The sequence below is a fragment of the Papaver somniferum genome, unplaced genomic scaffold (genome assembly GCF_003573695.1).
Source record: "Papaver somniferum cultivar HN1 unplaced genomic scaffold, ASM357369v1 unplaced-scaffold_80, whole genome shotgun sequence".
NCBI lineage: Eukaryota > Viridiplantae > Streptophyta > Magnoliopsida > Ranunculales > Papaveraceae > Papaver > Papaver somniferum.
This window is the reverse complement of record NW_020650971.1, coordinates 2409409-2430969: the sequence shown is the minus strand read 5'-3', so window position 1 is coordinate 2430969 and position 21561 is coordinate 2409409. Positions and strand designations below refer to the sequence as shown.

General features: G+C 37.9%; 2 protein-coding genes across 2 annotated transcripts; one reads left to right on the top strand and one right to left on the bottom strand.

Annotated features, from left to right (window-relative positions):
• Positions 1-418: 418 nt before the first annotated feature.
• On the top strand, positions 419-3311 carry LOC113345046 (serine/arginine-rich SC35-like splicing factor SCL30). Its single transcript, XM_026588910.1, has 8 exons — positions 419-603; positions 724-936; positions 1018-1095; positions 2034-2201; positions 2309-2352; positions 2473-2551; positions 2646-2819; positions 2909-3311. Exons 2-8 carry the CDS (start codon positions 731-733, stop codon positions 3036-3038), a joined length of 879 nt encoding a protein of 292 aa, XP_026444695.1. The 5' UTR covers positions 419-603; positions 724-730; the 3' UTR covers positions 3039-3311.
• A 16699-nt stretch (positions 3312-20010) lies between these two features.
• On the bottom strand, positions 20011-21112 carry LOC113344933 (putative disease resistance protein RGA4). Its single transcript, XM_026588805.1, has 3 exons — positions 20830-21112; positions 20497-20726; positions 20011-20382 (listed from the first exon to the last, which is right to left on the bottom strand). Exons 1-3 carry the CDS (start codon positions 21110-21112, stop codon positions 20011-20013), a joined length of 885 nt encoding a protein of 294 aa, XP_026444590.1.
• Positions 21113-21561: the final 449 nt, after the last annotated feature.

The following is a 21561-nucleotide window of genomic DNA, read 5'->3' as shown; positions in this document are numbered from 1 at the left end:
GTTTACAACCGATTTCAGCCGATTTTTTTAATTTTTTTCGGTTTTTTCCGATCTGTTTCTACGTATGGTGAGAGTGAGATCCGATTTCTCTCTCTTGAAATGAAAATGAATGTGTGTGTTTGAGAGAAAACCTAGGTTAAATAGTTATATAGTGAAGGTCAATTTGGTCATCTCGATCTCTATTAAAATTTATTTTTAATTAGGGGCCTGGTTTTAAAACTCTTTAAACTAGGGGCCTCATATTATGGGTTATTCATGGGTGGGGCCTTAGCCTAGTTTTCCGAATCTTTTGAATTTAGACTTCGACTAGGCCTTATTCGAATTACAAAAAAATATAAGTAAGGCCCAAGAATCCAATAGTCCAATACCAAGCAAATCTAGGGTTCTCTTCTCTTTATAAATTATAGCGTCAGCGACTCTAAACAGACTTGTACTCGTGTTTCTTTATTCTTCCTCGTCAACTACATCAAGACTTTGTTCTTCATCTTCTTCTCTACTTTCTCGATCTTCTTTACAGTAACAAGAATCAGATCTCTGATTCTTTAATTCCTCTCTTTTGATTACACAGGAACTCGATTTGAAGCCCCAATTTCTGAATTTTAGGTATTTTTTCTAATCCCTTTCTCGTAATTAGGGTTTTGATTTTGCACAACTTAGGTTTAATTTCCCGATCTAATCTGTTTAAGTATTGAAATCGTGTTATCGATTATGTAACTGTTGCAGGGAAATCATGAGGAGATATAGTCCACAGTATTATAGTCCACCAAGGAGAGGCTATGGCGGTGGTGATAGGGATAGGGGAAGAAGTCCTCCACCACCAAGAAGGGGATATGGTGGCGGTGGCGGTGGCGGAGGTGGACGCGGTGGTGGATATGGTGGAAGGAAGGATTCTAATAATGGGAGTTTATTGGTTAGAAACATTCCTATGAGTTGCAGGTACAATTGATTTTTTTATGTCTTGGTATTTGTGGATTTTTGATGATTTTGTGTGTTTGCTAATTGTATGGTTGTTTGCAGGCCTGAAGACCTTCGTATTCCATTTGAAAGATTTGGACAAGTGAGGGATGTATATTTGCCTAAAGATTTTTACTCAGGGTGAGCTTTTCTAGTGTGAATTTTGTGTGACAATTAGTATTTGTTTGCACAGGTTTTTGCTTTAGATCAGTTTTTTAATTGTCAAGTTGTGTTGTAGCTTTCTGTTTCATTGATTAGATGGATCCTGTGCAAGTGTTTGACTGGTGGGTTATTTAGGTGGGTAGACATTGTCATGTTCTCGACTTTTAACATGTATCTGTTCATGCTTGTTATGTTGTTCAGCCTAGGTAATTTCTTTTAGGTCTGTCACTTGAGTGAAAATAAGTAGTGTTTCTAGGGGGAGAGGTTCTGCTTTTGCTGTACAAGGTCGATTGATTTATTGTGCTTGCTTTTTATGGTGAGTTACTTTTTGAACTGGTTTGTCAGGGGGTATGTTGGTTTGAAGTTAAACAAGACCAAGCCCCAGTCTTGATGAAGAAGTACTGTCTAGCATTGCCTAATTTTCCCAAGGGTGTTAAGAATATTGTTCAAATGAAGATTGTTCCTGTATGAAGAGTAATTGTTTAATTCAAACATCCTTAGAAGTTTCATGAGGAAGAAGATTGAGCTTCGACCCAACTGAATTTGGGATTGCTTAAGAAGATTTAAGTTTGAAGCAACATTGATTTGAAGTACTAAATATATTTTCAAGAATATGAAGAATTTTCAAGTCTCTTGCATTTTTTGAAGTTGCCCTGTATACTTGACTATAAAAAAAGGTCAGCCACTAAGCTTGGTCTGCTATGCTAGCTGCTTTTACATTACGGCCATATGCGAACTTCTTTTGATGAAGTGCGCTAACTAAACTTTGATATAGGTAGGAAAAGTCTAGTAAGTGAAAATAATACCTCAACCTCATGGTATGATGAGATTGCCTTCCCATGGTAGATAATCTCAAGTTGGGGCCCTTACGCTTGTTGGTCAACTAAAATACTCACATATTATGGTTTTATATGCAGGGAGCCCCGAGGATTCGCTTTTGTGCAGTTTGTGGATCCGTATGATGCTGGAGAGGCTCAGTATCATATGAATGGACAACTTTTCTGTGGCAGAGAGATAACTGTGGTGGTTGCTGCTGAGACGAGGAAAAGGCCTGAGGAGATGCGCCACCGAGGCAGGCCTACTAGGTTTGTTAAATACATCTAAGATTGTGGATTGTATGAAATGTTTTTGAAGCTTTATTTGAGGGCAATATTATTTCTGTGTTGACACCTTAGTGCTTTGGTTCTTGCAGAGGGCCTTCAGGTTATGGAGGTGGTGGAAGACGACCTTATTATGGTATGAAACCAGTGGCGAAGTTTCCATTGTAGTTTATTTCTGGATCCCTAGGTAATGGGTTTGCCCTTTATTGTTGTTGGTAGGTTTCTTACTTAGTGCTCTATGACTGATATGTTTCAGGGCGTTCCCGTTCTCGTTCTTTGTCTCGTTCACGCTCCCCTCGTTATCCATCTGGTTCAAGGGGCAGATATCGCTCAAGGTAACATATTAAATTCTTTTGTGTTCTCCTCGGAGTAGTATTGCTATTAAGTGGCTGATGATTGTAATGTTATGTTTTGGGCTGATTGTGGCAGATCAAACTCTCCTGCTCCAAGACGGAGAGCTGATTATTCTGTTAGTCCAAGGAGAAGGCCAGAGGACCATTCAAGGTCTCCATTGCCTGTCTCGCGTGTACAAGACGGTGATCATCCACGTAGAAGGTCGTACTCTCCAGGATATGTTGATGCTGACAGGATTCCAGCTGATGGGTAAGTAGAGTGTGTGAAGATTTTAGTTTCTGATCCTTGTGTACATCTACTTGCTCGTTCTAAGTGTATTTTTGTCAATCTGTATACAGAAAGCCTGTATATGCTGCTGATGGAGACGCTCCACGGGCAGAGTGGAGATCACCTGGTGGTCGTGCCTCAAGATCACCATCTGGATCCCGATCAAGGTCTGCTGACATGTCTCCTCGCCGCAGCAGATAGATAAAATACAAGTGCGCCGACATGGTGATCCAAGCAGCCAATAGGGCTCTGTAATATTAGAACTTTTGAACTTTTATTTAGAAGAACTTGGTAAGATACTTGGTTTATATATTAACTTGCTTGACAGTTTCCTTGGTTCAATCCTTTAAAATGCTGGAACATAGTATTATAATGTTTTTGATAAAAACTACTGGTGTGCTGTTTTTGCTTGTTAGTTTGTTCTTTATTTCTACCATATGGAACGACTAAATGGCTGCTTGGGAAGTTATGTCGTTTGGTTTGTTTATGCTGGTCATGGGAGATTCAGAAATTAGTGCTGTTCATGAGTGAGTTCTAGCTATTAGTGTTTGCTAGTTGCTAGTTCAGTTTGTATCAGTTTGTATGATTTGTTGATTTAACTAATCACCTAACCTAGACCTTTATTGATGACCTGAATTTTGTACCTAGTCTATTTAGGTACCCAGGTATTACACAACTATCAACTCCGTACCCGCATTCAACCCTTTAGTCGGTCTGTGGACCGAAATCCGAATGTACTCCGTATCTGCATTCAACCCATTAGTCTATGGACCAAAATCCACCCGCAAGAAATGGGAACCGGTTTGAATCCGCGGATTTGGTCCGAATGCTCACCCTAACTTGGAGTCTTGCACCTTGTACCTTTTTTTTTGAAGCATACATAGAAATTTTGGGGCATACATATGGATGACCCTGACTAGTCTAGGGTGATAAGGGGTGTCTAATGAGTGGTTAAGTTACTTAAATATCCTTGATTAATTAATTAATTTTTAATATTAACTTTGTTTATTTTTTTTATAATTTTTAACTTTTTTTTGTAACTTTTTTTTTAATTCTTTTTTCTTTTTTTGAACATTTTTAATTTTTTTTTTCTTATTGCATGGAATTTTTTTTTACGAAAATTACAAAGCAAAGTTCGGCTAACAATAAAATCAAAACTATCAGCCGAACTTCTCTTTATTTTTTTCATCCTGAAAGTGTCGATGGACAGTTCGGCTGATCTTTTTATTTTTTTCATCCTGAAAGTGTCGATGGACAGTTCGGCTGATAATTAAACACGAAGATGTTAGCCGAACTTCACTTTATGAAGAATAATATTAAGTTTGGATGTCCTATTTTTTTTTATCGAATCTGCCAAACCTAGGTATATTTTCACAAAACACAAGTTCGGCTGACATATTATCAGCCAAACCTACGTATGTGTCGACATATCACTTTTTCGTCGAATTTAGATTCGTAAATAAAAAAAATTAACAACTTTTTTTTTTAAATTAAAACATATTTTTTTTTAAAAAAAAGTTAATTTTTTTTTTAAATTAAATTAAAAATTAAAAAATATTTTTTTAAGAAAAATATTATTAATACTGCAATGACAAATAATATTTTAATTTTGGACTAATAGAGGAAATCATACAAAGTTATTGGTTGGCAACCTAGCAACAAGCTGGGCACTCCCCCTCTGGATAGCAATGCCTTATCTATGAAAAATAAAACTACCAAAACCGCTACTAGCGTCATTATTAGCAAGATAGTTCTTCAGACGCTTACAAAAACATAAAGTATCTTCACCAAGCTCACCCAAAGTAGAGAAAGCCAAGACCCCCAGATCGTAACCAAGTGAAGTGCACTTGTCCAAATATTTAGCACACTTTCTTGAAACCGCCTTAGAAATGGCTTTCCCTGGGACAAAAGAACGTACACCATCACCAGTAAAGGGCGAGACACCAGTAACATCTATGCAAACATCTTGCCCGTTTTCCCAGTTGAGAACAAGAATATCGCCAGGCCTCAGTCTTTATCCTCATCGGAAAGAATACCAAGAGAAACTTCCTTGCGGGCAGGTACACTAGCCTTGTAACAAATATCGACAACAATATCACGGACAAGATTATGTCGAAACTTACTTCCAACATCTTTAGCACAATGAAGCGCATGGTCTCCAAAGATGTCCATAGATTTGTTGCAACTAGTGCATAGGCCATTCTCAACAAACAGAGGGATACCGAGACGATAACAAAGCACTGCTCGAAACTGTCTAGGCCCGACACACTGATTGGTACAACTAATAAATAATCCTGAGCATGCTTGATACGGTTACACTGCCATAAAACAGAAACTCTTGTAGATATGGAAAATTGGTCTGGGATTTGCTTCTTAATTGCATCAACATAAGTGACTGCCAGGGAATGCATGGGGGGGGGCAGTATCATCGACACAGTAAGAAGGAGGTAATCCACATACCTGGATAAAGTTTTGAAGACAACTGATAAGCAGAGCCTTTGTTTGTTGAGAATAAACTACCCAGAATTGTCTTCTGAACTGAAGCGGTCTGATTCTGAGAGGCAAGGAAACAGTAAGTACGGGTATCCTCCATGGTATAGATGCCAAGGCCACCATCCTTGATAGGCAAAGTAGCTAATCGATGCTGTAGAGGACCAAAACCCGCACCATCTCCAGTGATTAAGAGTCTCAAATACTTAAGTAGATGATCGTCAAAAAGATCATGGCTGATTGCAAGGCTGCTGGATTGGTAGTACGCATTGCAAAATATAGACGAGACACACCAGTGCAATTACGAAGTAATATCATATCACTCTGAGGGTCCTTGAGTTTTTTGATTGCATCTATCAGTTGAACATTTTATTCACCCTGGTCAACATCATATCACTAATGAAGTTCGAATCCAAACTCACAGTCTCCAAAATCTTAACACCATTAGAGGGCCTACCAATGTCAGGGGGAAAACACCGTCTAATGTACTTCTGGGATCAATATATGGCCAAAAGACTTCGGTGTTTCGAACGTTAAGATGTAACCCCCTATTAGGTCCTTAAGCTTCTATTATACTCAAGGCCTTGGCTACTTCCATAGTATCCCCAATAATGGTACCATCATCAAGGTACCAAGCATGCAAATTAAGTGTGCAACGAGAAGCAATAGTCTTCACTAGAGGATGAAGAGTCAATGCAAACAACAAGGGACCAAGGGGGTCCCCTTGCTGAACCCCGAGAGAAGATGACAATATATATTGATCATAATAGAGTTCAGTGGGTCGCAAATAACACAACTCTACCCAGCGAGAAATACCTAGACAGTGAAGACGAACCTCTTTGATGAGATGAGATCTGCTCACCATGTTGAAAGTATTGGAAAAATCAATAAGCAGCATTGACATTTTATCAGAGTGACCTTTCAACTCTAGTAAGCTATTAACAGCATGTAAAATACTCTCCCCACCGACAGGCACACCAACTCCAAATTGATAGTCGCCTAAATAAGAGGTCATATCTTTTCCGACTGAAAAAGCAGCAACTTTGGAAACCAGCCTTCACCAAACCGTACCAACCGCAATTGGCCTAGTACCACCCCCTGGTTTAACTAATGGAGTCAAAGGCGCACTGGTAATGAACTCGTCTAAGCTATTCGGGCATTTACCGGCCAACCAAAGATTGACTACCCAGTAATCTAAGCGAGTAAATTATCTGCCACTGCAGCTGCAGCACCACTCATAACATCAACCAAATGTTGCGCTCGTAAGCCGTCTCGCCCACAAGAAGTACCCTTTGGGAAGCTTTTTATAGCTCCCAAGACAGCCTGTGAATCCACCGTAATTGGGTCAACTGTCACAACATCCGAAGGAACAACGGGTGGAGGAGCCGATGGATGCTTATCTTGCAAATCCAGATAAGTATTCTCATTGCGCGGATCTACCCCTGATGAAAAAAGTACTCGTATGGAAGCCGAGTAATGGCCACAACTAATTTTCTTCTGGCAAGACAAAATATTGGCAGCGCCTTGTTTTCTCGAGTCTGTCTTCCCATTATCCATCCGGACAGGTTGCTGCAATAGTTTCGACGCCAGAATAGAGCAGCCGTTAGGCTCTTTCCACACCGAGATGGCCTGGTTGATTGCTGCGATATGCATCTTCTTACGGCTGCCCGACTTTGCCTCAGCGGAACTCTTTGGTATAAACAGAGTTAACGTGCAGATAAGAAGAAGTAGAAGCTGTAACCACATGGAAAGGTTACCTGGGCTTGCGATAACTCTATCGAGACAATACTTCAGTTCCCTGGAGAAGCCAAGCCGGCATTGGTGTGGAATACATTTCACAGTGGTGAACTGTCGTTGGAAGATGGTGTTCAGTAAGTCCGTGGAAAGAAGAACCCCAGTATCGACAGTCAAGGAAGCTTCAGAAACGTTCGTAGAGACATCACAGACTGCAACACTGGATGGATTTAGGCTAGCAGCTCCGCCTGGTTTATCTAAACCGTGTAGAAGAAAATCTGCTCCATCTCCGTTGAGTGGTCCGGCAACAACCTCACCATGAACAACGCCTTGTCTACCTCTACATGGCATCGACCAAGCATGAAGATGCATGCATCTACAACAAAGCCACATGCGAAGGCTGCAGAGAAGCTTCTCCCAGGCGAGATAAACGTTCAAGTCAGTGGCAATCAACTCTCTGCAAAAATTCATCTTGTCAGCTGATGATAGATGCCTGTCTTGAAGGTGTTTCAAGAAAGAAACCTTAGCGTATCCTCTGCCATTAACACAGTCACGACAATTGTGGAAAGTCTTCAACGGGCAATGGTAGGAAAGCTCATCAGATGATACTGTGTCGGTAGATGCAGAAGCCTCAAGAGACGATGATTCTGTCGAACGATTATGAGAAGAATCTCTGGTGAGAATCGCCATACTAGAAGCGTAAAAAGAAACCCCAAAAGAAAAGTACACGAAACCCTAGAAACCAAACAAAAACGCAGGGAAAAACGATCGAAAAAGAATGAATCGAAAAAAACAGAACAACATGGAATCAAAAACCCAAGCAAAATCTAAAACGAACATGGTAGTCCTGAGGATCAAAACCGATTTTCAGTCGCCGGACCAAACCATGAGAGATAATAAGGCATTTTTGGCATTATGAAAATTCCAGATAAGGGGCACCTTAGAAATACTATTTCCGACCTTGTTTTTGTCCTGTTCAATATGTCCCAAAATTTTCATGTATGCCCCAAATGATGGTTCTTTTTTTCTCCAAATAATGGGCTAGGAATAACTACAAATTACCTAGCCTTGGGAATATAAATTGGGCTGTGCTATCCCGCACTGCCGGGCATAAAAGCAATATGAGCTAGCAGGTTTCGAGCAATCTGTCTCTAGATTAGGTTTCATATGAAGAGAAATAATTAAAATAGATATATGATTATAAACGGCTCCTCCAAATGAATTTAGTTTTGAATTACAGGTCCCTGTAACCAAAATTTGTTTTGCCTCCTCTGATTAAGGAGGTTCCAAAACTTGAAATGGGAATATACCATGAAAAAAAAAAAATCTAAACACTGGAGTTCATCAGTTGAGATACTATAGATTTGTAAGGCAAAACCAATTCAGAAGATTTGAAATTCAAAAATCATTTGGGTAATCACTGTTTCTTCTCTTTATTAATTTGATTTTAATTTGATTAACAGAGAGGGATTTGTTTCAAACTAAATTAGGTTGATTTAGTATAAACATCTTCCTCTGGATACAAATTTATAAATTCAATCAGATTGATTTATGGCTATTGATTCGTGGGTTTCATCAAATAACCAAGAGATTAAGATCAAGGGTGAAAAACAACATAAAACAGTAAGTTAGACAGAGAAAGAACTTGGGAAAACTGAAAAATGACAGAAGGAGTTTTTTGTAATTATTTTTTTTTTGCTTTAGAGAAAGTCTTATGGTGGAATCCAAACTATTCCAAGTGTGGAAAAACCATGAAATGTCAAGTCTAGTGGCTTCCAAGTTAGGGTCTTCCACAGAAAATCCAAGCAAGGTTCCACGGTTTCGTGGAATCCATCTGAACGCCAATAAGAATAGCGTTAAACGCAATTAAGAATGCAGCTAAAAAAACGCAATTAAGAATTGCGTTTTTTTTATCCGTAGATTTAAAATGAGTTGTTGAAATCTAACGGCTGAAAAAAAGCTCCATTCTAATTGCGTTTTTTTAGCTCCATTAAGAATTGCGTTTTTTTTATCCGTAGATTTAAAATGAGTTGTTGAAATCTAACGGCTGAAAAAAAAAGCTCAATTCTTAATTGCGTTTTTTTAGCTCCATTCTTAATTGCATTTTTTAGCTCCATTAAGAATAGCGTTTCTATTATTCCACCATTACACTTGCGCTTCCATCCACAATTTCAAGTGCTGAGATGGCGTGGAAGATGGAAGATGGATGGATTCCATCATAAGACTTGCCCTTACAGCTGTACTTTGACAAAGATATATCTCACAATCTAACGGTTACAACGTCGCTGTGGCTTATAATGCTACGTCACGGTGCCGCGCGTGATAGCACCGGCCATTTAAATTTTAAGGAAAAAGAGCCTTGGCCTAATTATTGTTGTCCGTTGTTGATCATTCAATTGTATTTCTCTGGCTCTTATGCCTTTTAAATTACATCACCGGGTTACCAAAAAATAAAAATAAGAAATGCATACCAGTCGGCGCATAATTATACTAGATGAACGCATTTTGTATGTAGAGGGGAGAATAAGTTAACCCTTTAATTGAGATTCCTTTCATTACAGTTCAGTTCTTTTTTTTTTTGAAGATAAATAGATTGATAAAGCAGAGAGGAGCTAATCAATTGATTCAGTCTCACCTGTAACCAATTCGGAGTGAATTGTTCTTCTGATGACTGAATCTCTTAGATTAGTTTCTGCTGGAAGGATTACAACAGAGTTACTAAGATTACATAGTGCATAAGATTTTTCAGTATCAAAAGCAATTGAAGGAATTAAAAACTGGGGGATTGTTCTATCCAAGACTGTTGTCTATTGTTCATTCTTTGCTAAAAGAGCAGCTATTCTGTTAGATTTTCTTCTACGAAATTGAAACCCAAAAAGTGTATTAAGTTTGCTGATTTTCTCTAAAGGTTCCAAACTGCTTTCGCATAGTCACAATAAAAAAAGAGGTGGTAAGTAGATTCCACAACACTATTACAGAAGACACATTGTCTGCCAGGTAAGCATAAAATTACTGATATCGTCTAAGTCCGTGAATGCTATGTCCGTGTCACTAAGGTTCAAGAGTTAGGTTATGCAATTACAAGAGTATTCTAATTGTAATTAAAGTTAAGATTTGTAACAGTAATGGTAATGTCTAGATTAGATTTAAGTCACTATTCAAACAGGTTTACGGGATTCAGAAGATAGATTAAAGATTAAGAAAATCTAGTGGATAGTTGACATACCTGGATTTTCCCTTTCCCTTTTTCAGTTGCTTGAGCTTGTAATTGTTCTATCTTTTCACTTATGGACACCGTTTCCTTGTCCATCGATGATGAGCCCACATCAAAGGAACCAAATTGGTTACCATTATGCAGTTCGAGGTTCGTCATCCACGAACCTCGAACTCGATCATGTTGCTGCTCTAAGTGCACATAAATTTTTTTTGAATGTAGATTTTTTTTTGCTTCCATGCTGTAGGGAATTGAAATACGATTCCAGCGAGCCAAAAATCACTCAATTCGGACTTAAAACGAAGAAGTTATTGACGAAACAAGATTCGAACGAAGCGCGCATGCTATCGCATCCGTGGCAGTGCTGACTGGATCAAAAAGATGACATGGCACTGCTAACTGGGACGATGTTGCTGACGTGGGAACACCAGATGCTGACGTGGCGTAACTCAATTACAGCCGAGTTGTCGTTGACTGGACATCTGATGGCGTGGCATCGGTGTCATGCTGACTGGACTGCTGTTGCTGGCGTGGAATTGCTGACTGGATTGTTTCAGCTGACGTGTCAGATGATGGTTGGACCGTTCTTGCTGAGATGGACGCACGTGGCGCTGAATGTACACTGCTTAGTCAGCATCTGAAAAGTATTGGATCGCTGGTGTATGGGAGGCTGGATGATATTTCAGCTTCTTGCCACGCTTTTCTGCAACGTTTATTTCTGTTACAGTATCTCTGGATTTCGCACCAATACTGCTTCTTTCGCAACACTTCTGCAACAGCTGGTTCAACTGTTTCGCAACAGTACTGCTTCTTCTGCAACGGTTACGGAAGAACCCTTTTTTTGTTGCTGATTTTTGCGTGGAATTCGTGCATATTTCTTCGGGACTTATCTCAACAGTAAAACACGATTATTTTCACGAATCCCCTTAGTTGGCGCCAATGTTTGTACCTAAAATTACTTCTAGGCACTAAACACGATGATTTGATGATGATGATGATATGAAATTAGGGCTAAAACCATGAAGATAAACAAAGAAGACAAAGATTTAACGTGGTTCGGCAAGTGTTGCCTACATCGACGGAGGAATGGAGAGATTTTTTATTGATGATAATACAAGGGTTTTTCCACAGGTTAGCTAACCTCAAATTCCATATCCCTTAGGGTTTAGGATAGATGTATTTATAGTGTTTATGTAACCCTAATACTGGTACAAACTTGATGTGCAAGCAACTTTGGCAACAATCCTTCTGGAAACTTCTAGAATCTTATTTTGCGGACCGGCTGGACGTGCTTGATTACGGGCTCTCCTTGTATAAAATACACGGTACAAACAGGTTTAATTTTATTTTTTTAGGAAATTGAATTTCACAGAAAGGGTTTCAATAAATCGAAGATGAAGATGAAGAACGACTCAGAATTCAGATCTCAGCATACCACCAACTTTGCACATCAGGTGTTCGAGGAAGTGACTGAATTAGTTAAAGTTCAGACAAGGAAGTCAATGTTGTTGCCGGTTAAGGAATGAAGCCACTGATGCTCAGTCATGATAAGAGGAGAAGACTTTTGGTTGCTATTTTCAAGAAGTTACTGCTGTTGAGTTGATCTCGAGACTGAAATGGATTTCTGCTGTTGTTAGTAGTTGAAGCAATGGAATTGATGGTACTGGATTGTGAGAAACAGAGAACAATAGCTGCAAGCAATGGTGCTGAGATGTTAAGAAGGTCGAAGCTGAAGATGTAGTCTCGAAATGGTTCCAGTGATTGTATGCTTGATAGAAGTACAAGTGATGATGTTAGAGGTTGCAACTGAGGTGGTGGTGGTTGAGCTGACGGAAAGTGGTATTGTAGATGCGATGCAAGTGGTGGTACTGGACTGGGACTGGTTGCAAGGAAGCTGCGGAAAGGTGCTAGACTGAGTTTGGTTATGACAGTGTGTGAGTTGAGTTGCAATGGGAGTTGGTGTTGCTATTATGAGCTGTTGACTGGAAGAAGAATTGGTAGTACTGGTTATAAGCTGAAATGGTGGTGTCGAGAATAAAGCTCAAGTTATGAGATGAGGTTTAATGGAATGGTCGTGAACTCAAAGAAGAAAGATAATTGCAGCTCTGGTGGTGTATGGCAGTGGCAGCTGATGCACTGAGAAGGGTTGTGTTGCATAAGTAGAGTTGAGATGGAAGCAAGCACATGCCTGGTGCAAGACGACAAGATGGAAGTGCAGATAGGTTTGGTGTGTGTGTGACGTGTATTTAAAAAAAATGGAGGTGTGAATAGTGATGCATAACAGGTTATGCGTCTACAAAATTTGTTGCATAACTTATTATGCATTTTCGAAATTGGTTGCATAACACGTTCTGCGCCTTTTTTTTTTGCATAACTTGTTATGCAGTCCAGAAAACGGTTGCATAACACGTTATGCAGCTACTTTTTTCTTAGTATTGAAACCAACAAAAAATAAGATTGCATAACTTGTCATGCACCTACAATAATATCTACATAACATGTTATGCGGTCGTGAAAATGGATGCATAACCTGTTATGCATCCGCAAATATGACTGCATAATGCATTATGCATCGAGAAAATTGTTGCACAATCTTTTATACATCGAGAAAATAGATGCATAACCTGATATGCATCCGTAAATATGGATGCATACTGCATTATCCATCAATTTTTTATGGACGCACTAAAATCAACCAAAACAGTGGTTACATAACTTTTTATAGATACATAATTTGTTATGCAATCGAGAAAATGGTTGCATAATTCGTTATGCGTCTGCATAATGTGTTATGCATCGTTTTTGGTGGTTGCATAATGGTTCTGTAGTCAGTTTTCGAAATTTTGCCTAAAATGAAGATCACCTCCGATATTTTCGTGAAAAACAAAAATTTGATGTTGTTGTTTGTACTCGTTGCGCAGTTCTCTTAAAAAGATTTCCAACGATATAAAATTTGCAAAATTCCAAGGCGCGGATTTTTAGATATGTTATATCCAAGTTGCGTTGCCAATTATACCCCCGATGCATAACCCGTCATGCGGATGCATAATCCGTCATGCAGACATTTTTAGTAATTTCATATAATTATGCGTGTCATGGAACTAAAAATTAATTGTGGGTCTGACAATAAAAATGTTATTTTTTTGAGGTCTGCGCCTAATTTTCCGTTTAGGCAATCAGTATATGGAATTAATGAGAGAGCCTCACTTGAAATTTTTCAGTCCCAGGTGTGTGCTACTCTAATGGACATATGCCAAGGGCCTTTTAACTATTCTAATAGTTTATGGAAAATCACCTTCTATTGTCAGATCCATGGTTATAAGGTCATACGATCGGCACACTGCTATCATACGGTGGCATGCATGCGATAATTAAACAACTATACATGATACTAAAAGTGTAGTAACTCCAAGGTCGACTGCAATTGGGGCATCAACAATGGAACACAGTTGGAAAAAGATATCGTCTACAGTCTTATGAATATGCTACATGGAATTAATCTTCTTGCACAAGAATTCAGAATGGCCAAAGATCGCCATCAAAAATTTGGAAGAGTACCGGTTAGATTAATGATCATTTCTCGTGCGCATAATTTAATTTTCCTACTCCCACATCAGAAAGATAAAAGTCATCAAACTGGAATAAGTACTAGCAGGAATACCAAATAAAAATGCAGACTCAATGGATATAAAGTCGTAGTTCAAATTAATTATGTAGGGTTAGTTATTGCGGATTTTACGCAGAAACAATTTACACTTAGAGGCTTGTACCTCTTGATATTCCACCTCCGAAAAACCAATTTTGAGAATTTTCAATTTTGGCCAGTTATTTATTTCTTCGGGGAGTTTGCAGTCTCCAAATGCCATTATCTCCAAATTGCAAAGATTTTTAAGGCACGACTCAGGCAATACTTTTATCTTAGTATATGAAAAATCTAGGCACCTTAACCGTGTCAATGTTCCAACATCTATAGGTAAAACTGAGTCTGACTTTGTGCACCACTATTAACCAGGGGTGCACCGTATCCTATTCTACCCATTATTTGGCGGGTAGGGTGACGGTTAGAAATTTTTTATCCGCCGTTAAACGGATAGGATAACAAGTAAAGCTCGAAATTATCCGATCCTACCCGCCTACCCGTATAATATTGAAAAGACAAGTTAATCCTTTTATAGACTTTTCCTCCTGCCGATTTTTTTCGTTATTTTAAAACACATCAGGGGTAAAATAGAAACTTCTTTTTCCTCTCCCTATCTCTTTTCTCAAATGGAAACAAAAAATCCCAGCCCCTTTCTTCCCAGTTTTCTGAGAAAACTTTTCTCCTTCAACCATTTCTCCTCTACCTTACTCGATCTCATGTTCATCTTTCAGGGTCTCGTTTAAAACCCTTCAATCGGTTGGTTCAAGGTAAGATCCAACTGCAAAGTTGATTCTGTTTCATTTTATTCTTTTGCGTTCAATTGATTTAAAAAATCTTAGAGTTTTTACTATTTCATGCATGTTGCAGGATACGATCTCGAGTTGAAGTACAATTCCAAATTCATCAAAGGTTGGTTTCTTTCTGATTCGAAGTTAATTGTGAAGTTATTTGAAGTAATTTCTAGGTTTTTCTGAATTGATTTTGGGGTTTACTAAAAGTTGATTTTAATTTAGTTAGTGATCTTCTAATGTTACCAAAAACGGCTATCATGTAATCCCCAACTATGAGTAAGCTTACGACTCTGAAATTGAGGGGTTACTTTTTAACTAATTAGACTACTACTGATGATATAGGATGTCTACTGATGATATTGTATCTTACTCTTTCTAGTAATTACTTATGAATCCTTTGAGTAAAACTGTTAAAGGTCATTAAGATTTGTGTTAAGTTTGAAAACAAAATCCTCTGATCTGTATCTGGTCATTAAGGTTTGTGTTAAGTGTGTATTACACAATGCATAATAACTAAGGATGAATAATTAGTTTGAAAAAATCAATAAATATCTAGAAATGATAGATATCTGATAGGTTGCTCAGATTTGAATTAGTTTGAAAAAATCAAGGAGGTCAGTTATCATCTTTCCATATTTTTTCTGTTCTTCTATATTCAGATTGCTTAATTTGTAGATCCAAACATTGAGTTTTTGTTGCTGTTTGCTTTGCTTACAGGCTCACATCTGTGAGGTTGGACCATTTGTCATTAAGAATTTAGTGAACAAGTGATGCTTGTTCTTGTAAGTTGCAGATTCATCGTATGCTGTGAAGGTAATATGTCAGAAGGTTCTTATGATATTAGTTTTCACATGATGGTTGCTTCGTTTTCTTTTGGAATGTAAATCATTTTTCTTCTTTCTGTTAATAGATTCATTGTATGCTATGATTCAGTAACTAGGATCTTGTAGTGTTTGTTTCTATTCCACATATTATGTCAGTTCGGTGCTGTGTATAAAATGTGGTGATTTCGTCTTTTTTTAGAAGCATAAAAACCTTTCAAATTTATGTGCTTGTTGTGGCAACTGGTCTAATAGTACTTGGAGAGGGTTTGTCTTCTTTCACTCAATTGGTGATTCTTATCATACTAGTTTTACTATGTTTAACCTTGTAGAGTTTCTAGGTTATAATGGGATTCACTGTGCTTACATTAAATGTCATGTATTAGAGCTTCTCTGCTTTTTGAGGTAACACGTTAAGTAGTAGTTGGACCGTTTTTATTGTCTTTTGCTCATTGTACCTTTGGGTTGCAAGAGAATAAGGTCCTGAAACTATTGGGGTTTATTATATGTCCACTTTTAAATTGCTGCTATCGTTACTACAACTATTGATTGGATTAGTACACACTAAAATTCTCTGTTACTACTTTCGTTGATTAGTACAAACCTAGATTTGTTAGTGTGTTCTCTTACTACTTTGTTCTGTTGCAGAATTAACTGCTAGAGTAAAGTTTGAAATGCTAGTATGCTACTACTAGTTTAGTGTCTACTCTTGCTCCGAAAGCTAATGTATAACCCACTTCTGCTATCCTGTTAGTTATATGTGTTTGTCTGCTGGGTTTCTCTAGAGTTTTAAAATGCTGCTGCATCTTTTACTTACGTCTGCTTCTCTATTTCCAGGCTTTCTCATCTTTTAAATCTCGCTTCTTATTCAAGGTAAACATGGTTGAGATTACAGAAGAGATGTCAACAAGACCTCCTATTCCCTCTCAAGCTGCATCTCAATCTGTGCAACGAAGGGTCAGTACTGTTGCATCTCCACGATCTCCACCTCTACCATCTTCTCAACCTGAGGTCAGAGAAAGTAGGAAGCGGAAGTGTACATCTTGTGTGTGGGAGCATTTCACAAAGAGTGTTGATGATGATGGTATTAGATGGGGGAAGTGTAACCATTGTGAAGGTGGTAAGTATAAGGCTGGTGGTAAGGAGTATGAAACATCAAATTTGAAATATCATTTGACCAGGTGTAAGAAGTATTTAGCTACACTAATAGAATCTGCGCAGTTGGGACAATATTATGTGTACATATTTAGCTAGATTGTGCTGTTGCAAGATCTTTTTTTTCTGAAGCATTTTTGTATACAGTCAAGGCAGACCCAAAAAAAAAACAACGGTTATACCCGTTATCCTACCCTACCCGACCCGCCATTAAATGGGTAGGATAGAATCTTACCCGTTTAATGACGGGTAGAGTGACGGGTAAAAAAATTCTTAACCGTCATTAAATGGGTAGGATGGCGAAATAGACCATATCCTACCCACCCTACCCGTTGTGCAACCTTACTTTTGACTCTAGTTATCCATTCTTTTTACACTTTTACGGATTAAAAGTAAATGCTCGCATTGGAAATCGTAAACACGGAAGAAACATAAAATAGTGCACAAAAACTCAAGTTTTTTATTTCCTTTCTATCACTTTGGTCTATTAAAGACCATTAGAGGATAAAAGAGGTGAGATGATATACGAGATCCGGTTTGATCTTTTTATGCCACCAAGTAGAAATCTAATCACAACTATCACTATTCTTTTCGGCTTTTTGTTTTACTAAACATCGATCTTCCTCTTGGTCGATTCACCTTATTAGCGAAAGATGATTTCTTTAAAACCATACTGTCTTCTCTTATGTAGTTCATGTTGTTGTTTTCTGAGGTTATAGACTTGATAATTAGACGTATTACTAATAAGCCATGACCTATCACTCAATCCTTTACAAAGGACCTTGTTCCTTCCATGTCTCTGTTTTCGTAGGACAATAAATAAATCTGTAAAGAATTCTCAAAGTGAAATCGAAATCGTAAATTTCTCTTGTTATAACACCTTTTCCATCATCAATCTCTTTTCCACCTTCCCCTTCGATAGTGAGTCTGTTTTGATCGACAAATACGTTAACATCTTCTTTACCGCCAAGTCCATGCATGTCAGTTGTTAGATACATTTCTTAATTGACCCCTTCTGGTCATTCTTATGGGATTTGTGATTAGAGAATCATGAAGCTATACATCATGTTGTAACAGTGTACGCAGGCTTATAACGAAGAAGACATGCTATTGGATACTCCCTGCGTTTCATTTTAGATGAGTGTTTAGGGTTATTTTTTTGTTTCACAATACTTGATAGTTTTCATATTTTTTCTATAAAACTATCAACAATATCCTAACATTTTGTCTTGGAACTATAAATTTATTTTTAAATACATTAATAACAATTAATGTTTGGAGACTTTTTTCAAGGGTATGAATATAAATTTTTTATATCTTTCTCCATTTCTTAATCTGCATGAAAACTACTAAAACATCATCTAAACTAGAACGGAGGGAGTATATATATAAAGATTATAGAGAGATGAGAGAAGTAGGATTACATTTCAATTTTAAATTAAAAAAATCATACACAGGATAATAACTAGGGTTAACATTACAACCAAACTGGATGGGAGGAACGTGCACCCCTGGTTTACTGGGGGTGCACAAAGTCGGACTCGGTAAAACTTCTAGATTATTACAGTGTTGGAGTTCCAACTGTCTTAAATCTTTTAAAGCCCCAATATTTACAGGTAAGGCTGCTAATCTTTCAAAACTTTTTAGATTTACAGGGTGTATTGGATTAGGATTTATATGGATATTTAACAATCCTAAAAACTCCTATGTATTCAATCAGGATATTTAAGGAATCATTAAATATCCATGGTATTCAATTAGGATTGTTTTAGATTTCACAAATATCTTAGGTATTCAATTTATTTAAGATTTCTTAGGATAGTTAAAGGACAAGATATATATGGATTCTTATGGATATTTGTAGGCAAAATATGTATGTTATTATCTCATATCAATCTTAACCCAAACCATAAGAATTTCATGGATTCTAATGGACTTTTTTTTTATCACAACATTCTATGTTTTTCCACCACCATCATTACAAACCACCACCACCACCACACGCCACCAACCAACACCAGCACAACCACCACCGTCGACCATCGCCGCCACCACCAACCATCACCTCCACACACCAACCACCAGCGCCCACGCCCACCACCACCACTGACCATCGCCGCCACCACTAACCATCAACCACCACCACATCACACACACCAACCACCACAACCTCCACCCACCACCTCAACTTTTGGATTTTTTTTTAAGGGAATCATGGCGACCTTGATTTTTTCAAATATATTACTAATTCGTAATATACTTCAATTTTTAAAAATTTAACTACTCGTAAGACAATTTATTATAATCCAGAATCATATTCTTATAAGAATCTTAAAAATTCTATAAGAAACATTATAAATCCACCAAATTCGGGTAAAATTAGTATCTAATTTTATCTAGATAAATCCTGATCCAATACACCCCTGTTAATGTCTGCAAATGCATAAGCTCAACTACATAATCAGGTAGCTTTTCAACATCCGAATACGGGAGATCAAGGTGCCTTAACATCTTCAGAGACCCAATGCGTAGAAGAAATATTCTAACTTCTCGGCAACTATAAAGCACTAATTCTGCAAATTGTAAAGTTGGTTGATGGACACATCCTGACCTTCATCAAACACACAATGAGACAGATCAAGGTACCTCAAATGCTTTTGCAAAAGTATCGGGGACTGAATTTTGAATTATGGCCAACAAAAACTACTATACCGACCAAAAAAACAAATTACCCCGCTGATTTTTGCAACAAGATTGTAGTTGCAGAAAATCCCACAACTAACACCCCTTCATGTTTTCCATAGATCTAAGTATATCTCATAATTAAAATAAAGATTAAAGTGTTTAAATAGTAAAATGGACACAAGAATTTTTACATGGTTCGATCATTGTGGTCTACATCCATGATTTTTCACTAGTGATTGTTGTAATTACATGAATATTACATTTAGAATCTCCATTAATGAGTATTTGGAGCTCTCTAGATCTAGTTTTCGTGGAAGAAGATGATAAAGAAAATAAAGTTTCTCTACAAAATGTGTGTCCCCCCTTTCTCTCTCCTACCTTTTTCTTTATATAGGTGTTTACATAGTGGATGACAGCTAATATGTAGTGGAGTACAGCTAATAAAGCCCTTATTTTCGGATCTAACGTGCGATGTTTTCGCATGCTCACATTGATAATTTTGCACGTACTCTTCATCGCCGCACGACTCTTCATGCTTTTAGTGTGACTTTGTGATGTCATCTTTGGTATCCTTTGTGCGATCGGCTTCCATGGTAATGAAGTGACAACTTCGCATAGAAATAAGAGGTACGATATTTTGCCCCTACAAAGATAAATGTTCTCCCAAATTATCTTGATCAAGGGAAAAAAAGGACCTCAATGTTTTTGTTTTTCCTAACATGTTTGATACTAATTTTGAATCTTGCTTGTCTAAAACTATCTTCAACCAACGAAATCCAGAAAAAGATTCCATTTCACCAGAACTCACAACCTTTAAATCATGAATGCTGCTGACACTAAGTGCAAGATCATGTACCAAGTCATGCATCTTGCATGTTTCGATGTCACCTAACCTATTCTTTTTCACATCTTGAAAAAACGAATTAGCCAGTAAGCTATGAAAATAATCATCACCAACATCTTCCAGTGATATTTGATTTCCTACATGATATGAATCAAGGAACCCTTCGGCCATCTACAACCGAATCAGAATTTCCCCATTAATTACCCAATCCTTGGGAAATATAGGGCAATAAGAAAAACAAAGTTTCACATGTGAGGGTAATTTATCATAGCTTAATTTCAGTACAGATGTTATTTTCATTTTCACATCAACCATCTTTAAACTATGATGGTCTCTGATTGAAAGCCAATCAGTCTCAGTTTTATGTAAGCGCATAACATTGCCAAGAACTTTCGCAGCAAGTGGGAAACCACTACAATTTCTTGCAATTATCTCTCCTATACATGTCATATTTGGAGTCTCTAATGCTCCCCCCCGGAGAAAATGCTTTGGTCTTGATGATAGACCAACAAACACTATCAGGTAGATTTCCCAACATGTAGGGTGGGAAATCACCTTTGACAATAGAAGCAACTGTGTGGCTACGTGTAGTAACTAAGACTCTACTCCCTTGAGCACCTGAATTTAGCAAACTTTTAAGAGTATCCCATTCTTCTGGATCTTCACTCCAAATATCATCTAGTACTAATAAATACTTCTTATTGCTTAACTCTCTTTCAAGTTTATTACTCAAGACAGCAATGTTTGAATAATGATCACACTTGCTGTTTGTAACCGACTCAAGTATGTTAGTCAACAACTTTCTGATATCAAAATCGTCAGACACACATACCCAAGCTCTGATCTGAAAGTTTCTCTCTATCGAGTCATCTTTGCAGACCAATTGAGCATGTGAGCACATGAACCACGTGGTGTCCGAACGCTCACAATCAATCTTTAACATCTAGGGAGATTATGATGATGGTACCCTGGTGTTGATTCATTGGCTCAAAACCTTCGGGTTTATCATGGCCTCCTCCAACCACTCCAGGCGTGGCGTTTGTGCATGGGATATAAGTATTAAGGAAAACAAAACATATAAGCAAACACGTGCGGAGCTAAATGAATGTAAAGTGCTGAAATGTAAATAAGACCAAGGTTTGCGTGGTTCAGCACTAAGGCCTACATCCACGGGATTTGTTGTTCTACTATGTTCTTCACGGTTACACGAATAGTTGAATGATTTTTTGGGTTTACATGTTTCTCTCCTCTCAGGGATTAACTTACCTTTGCTATTTCTCTCTCTCTCTCCTTCCCTTCCTGATGTTTTTGATCCTCCTTCCTCTTGGTGGAGATTGGGTATTTATAAGG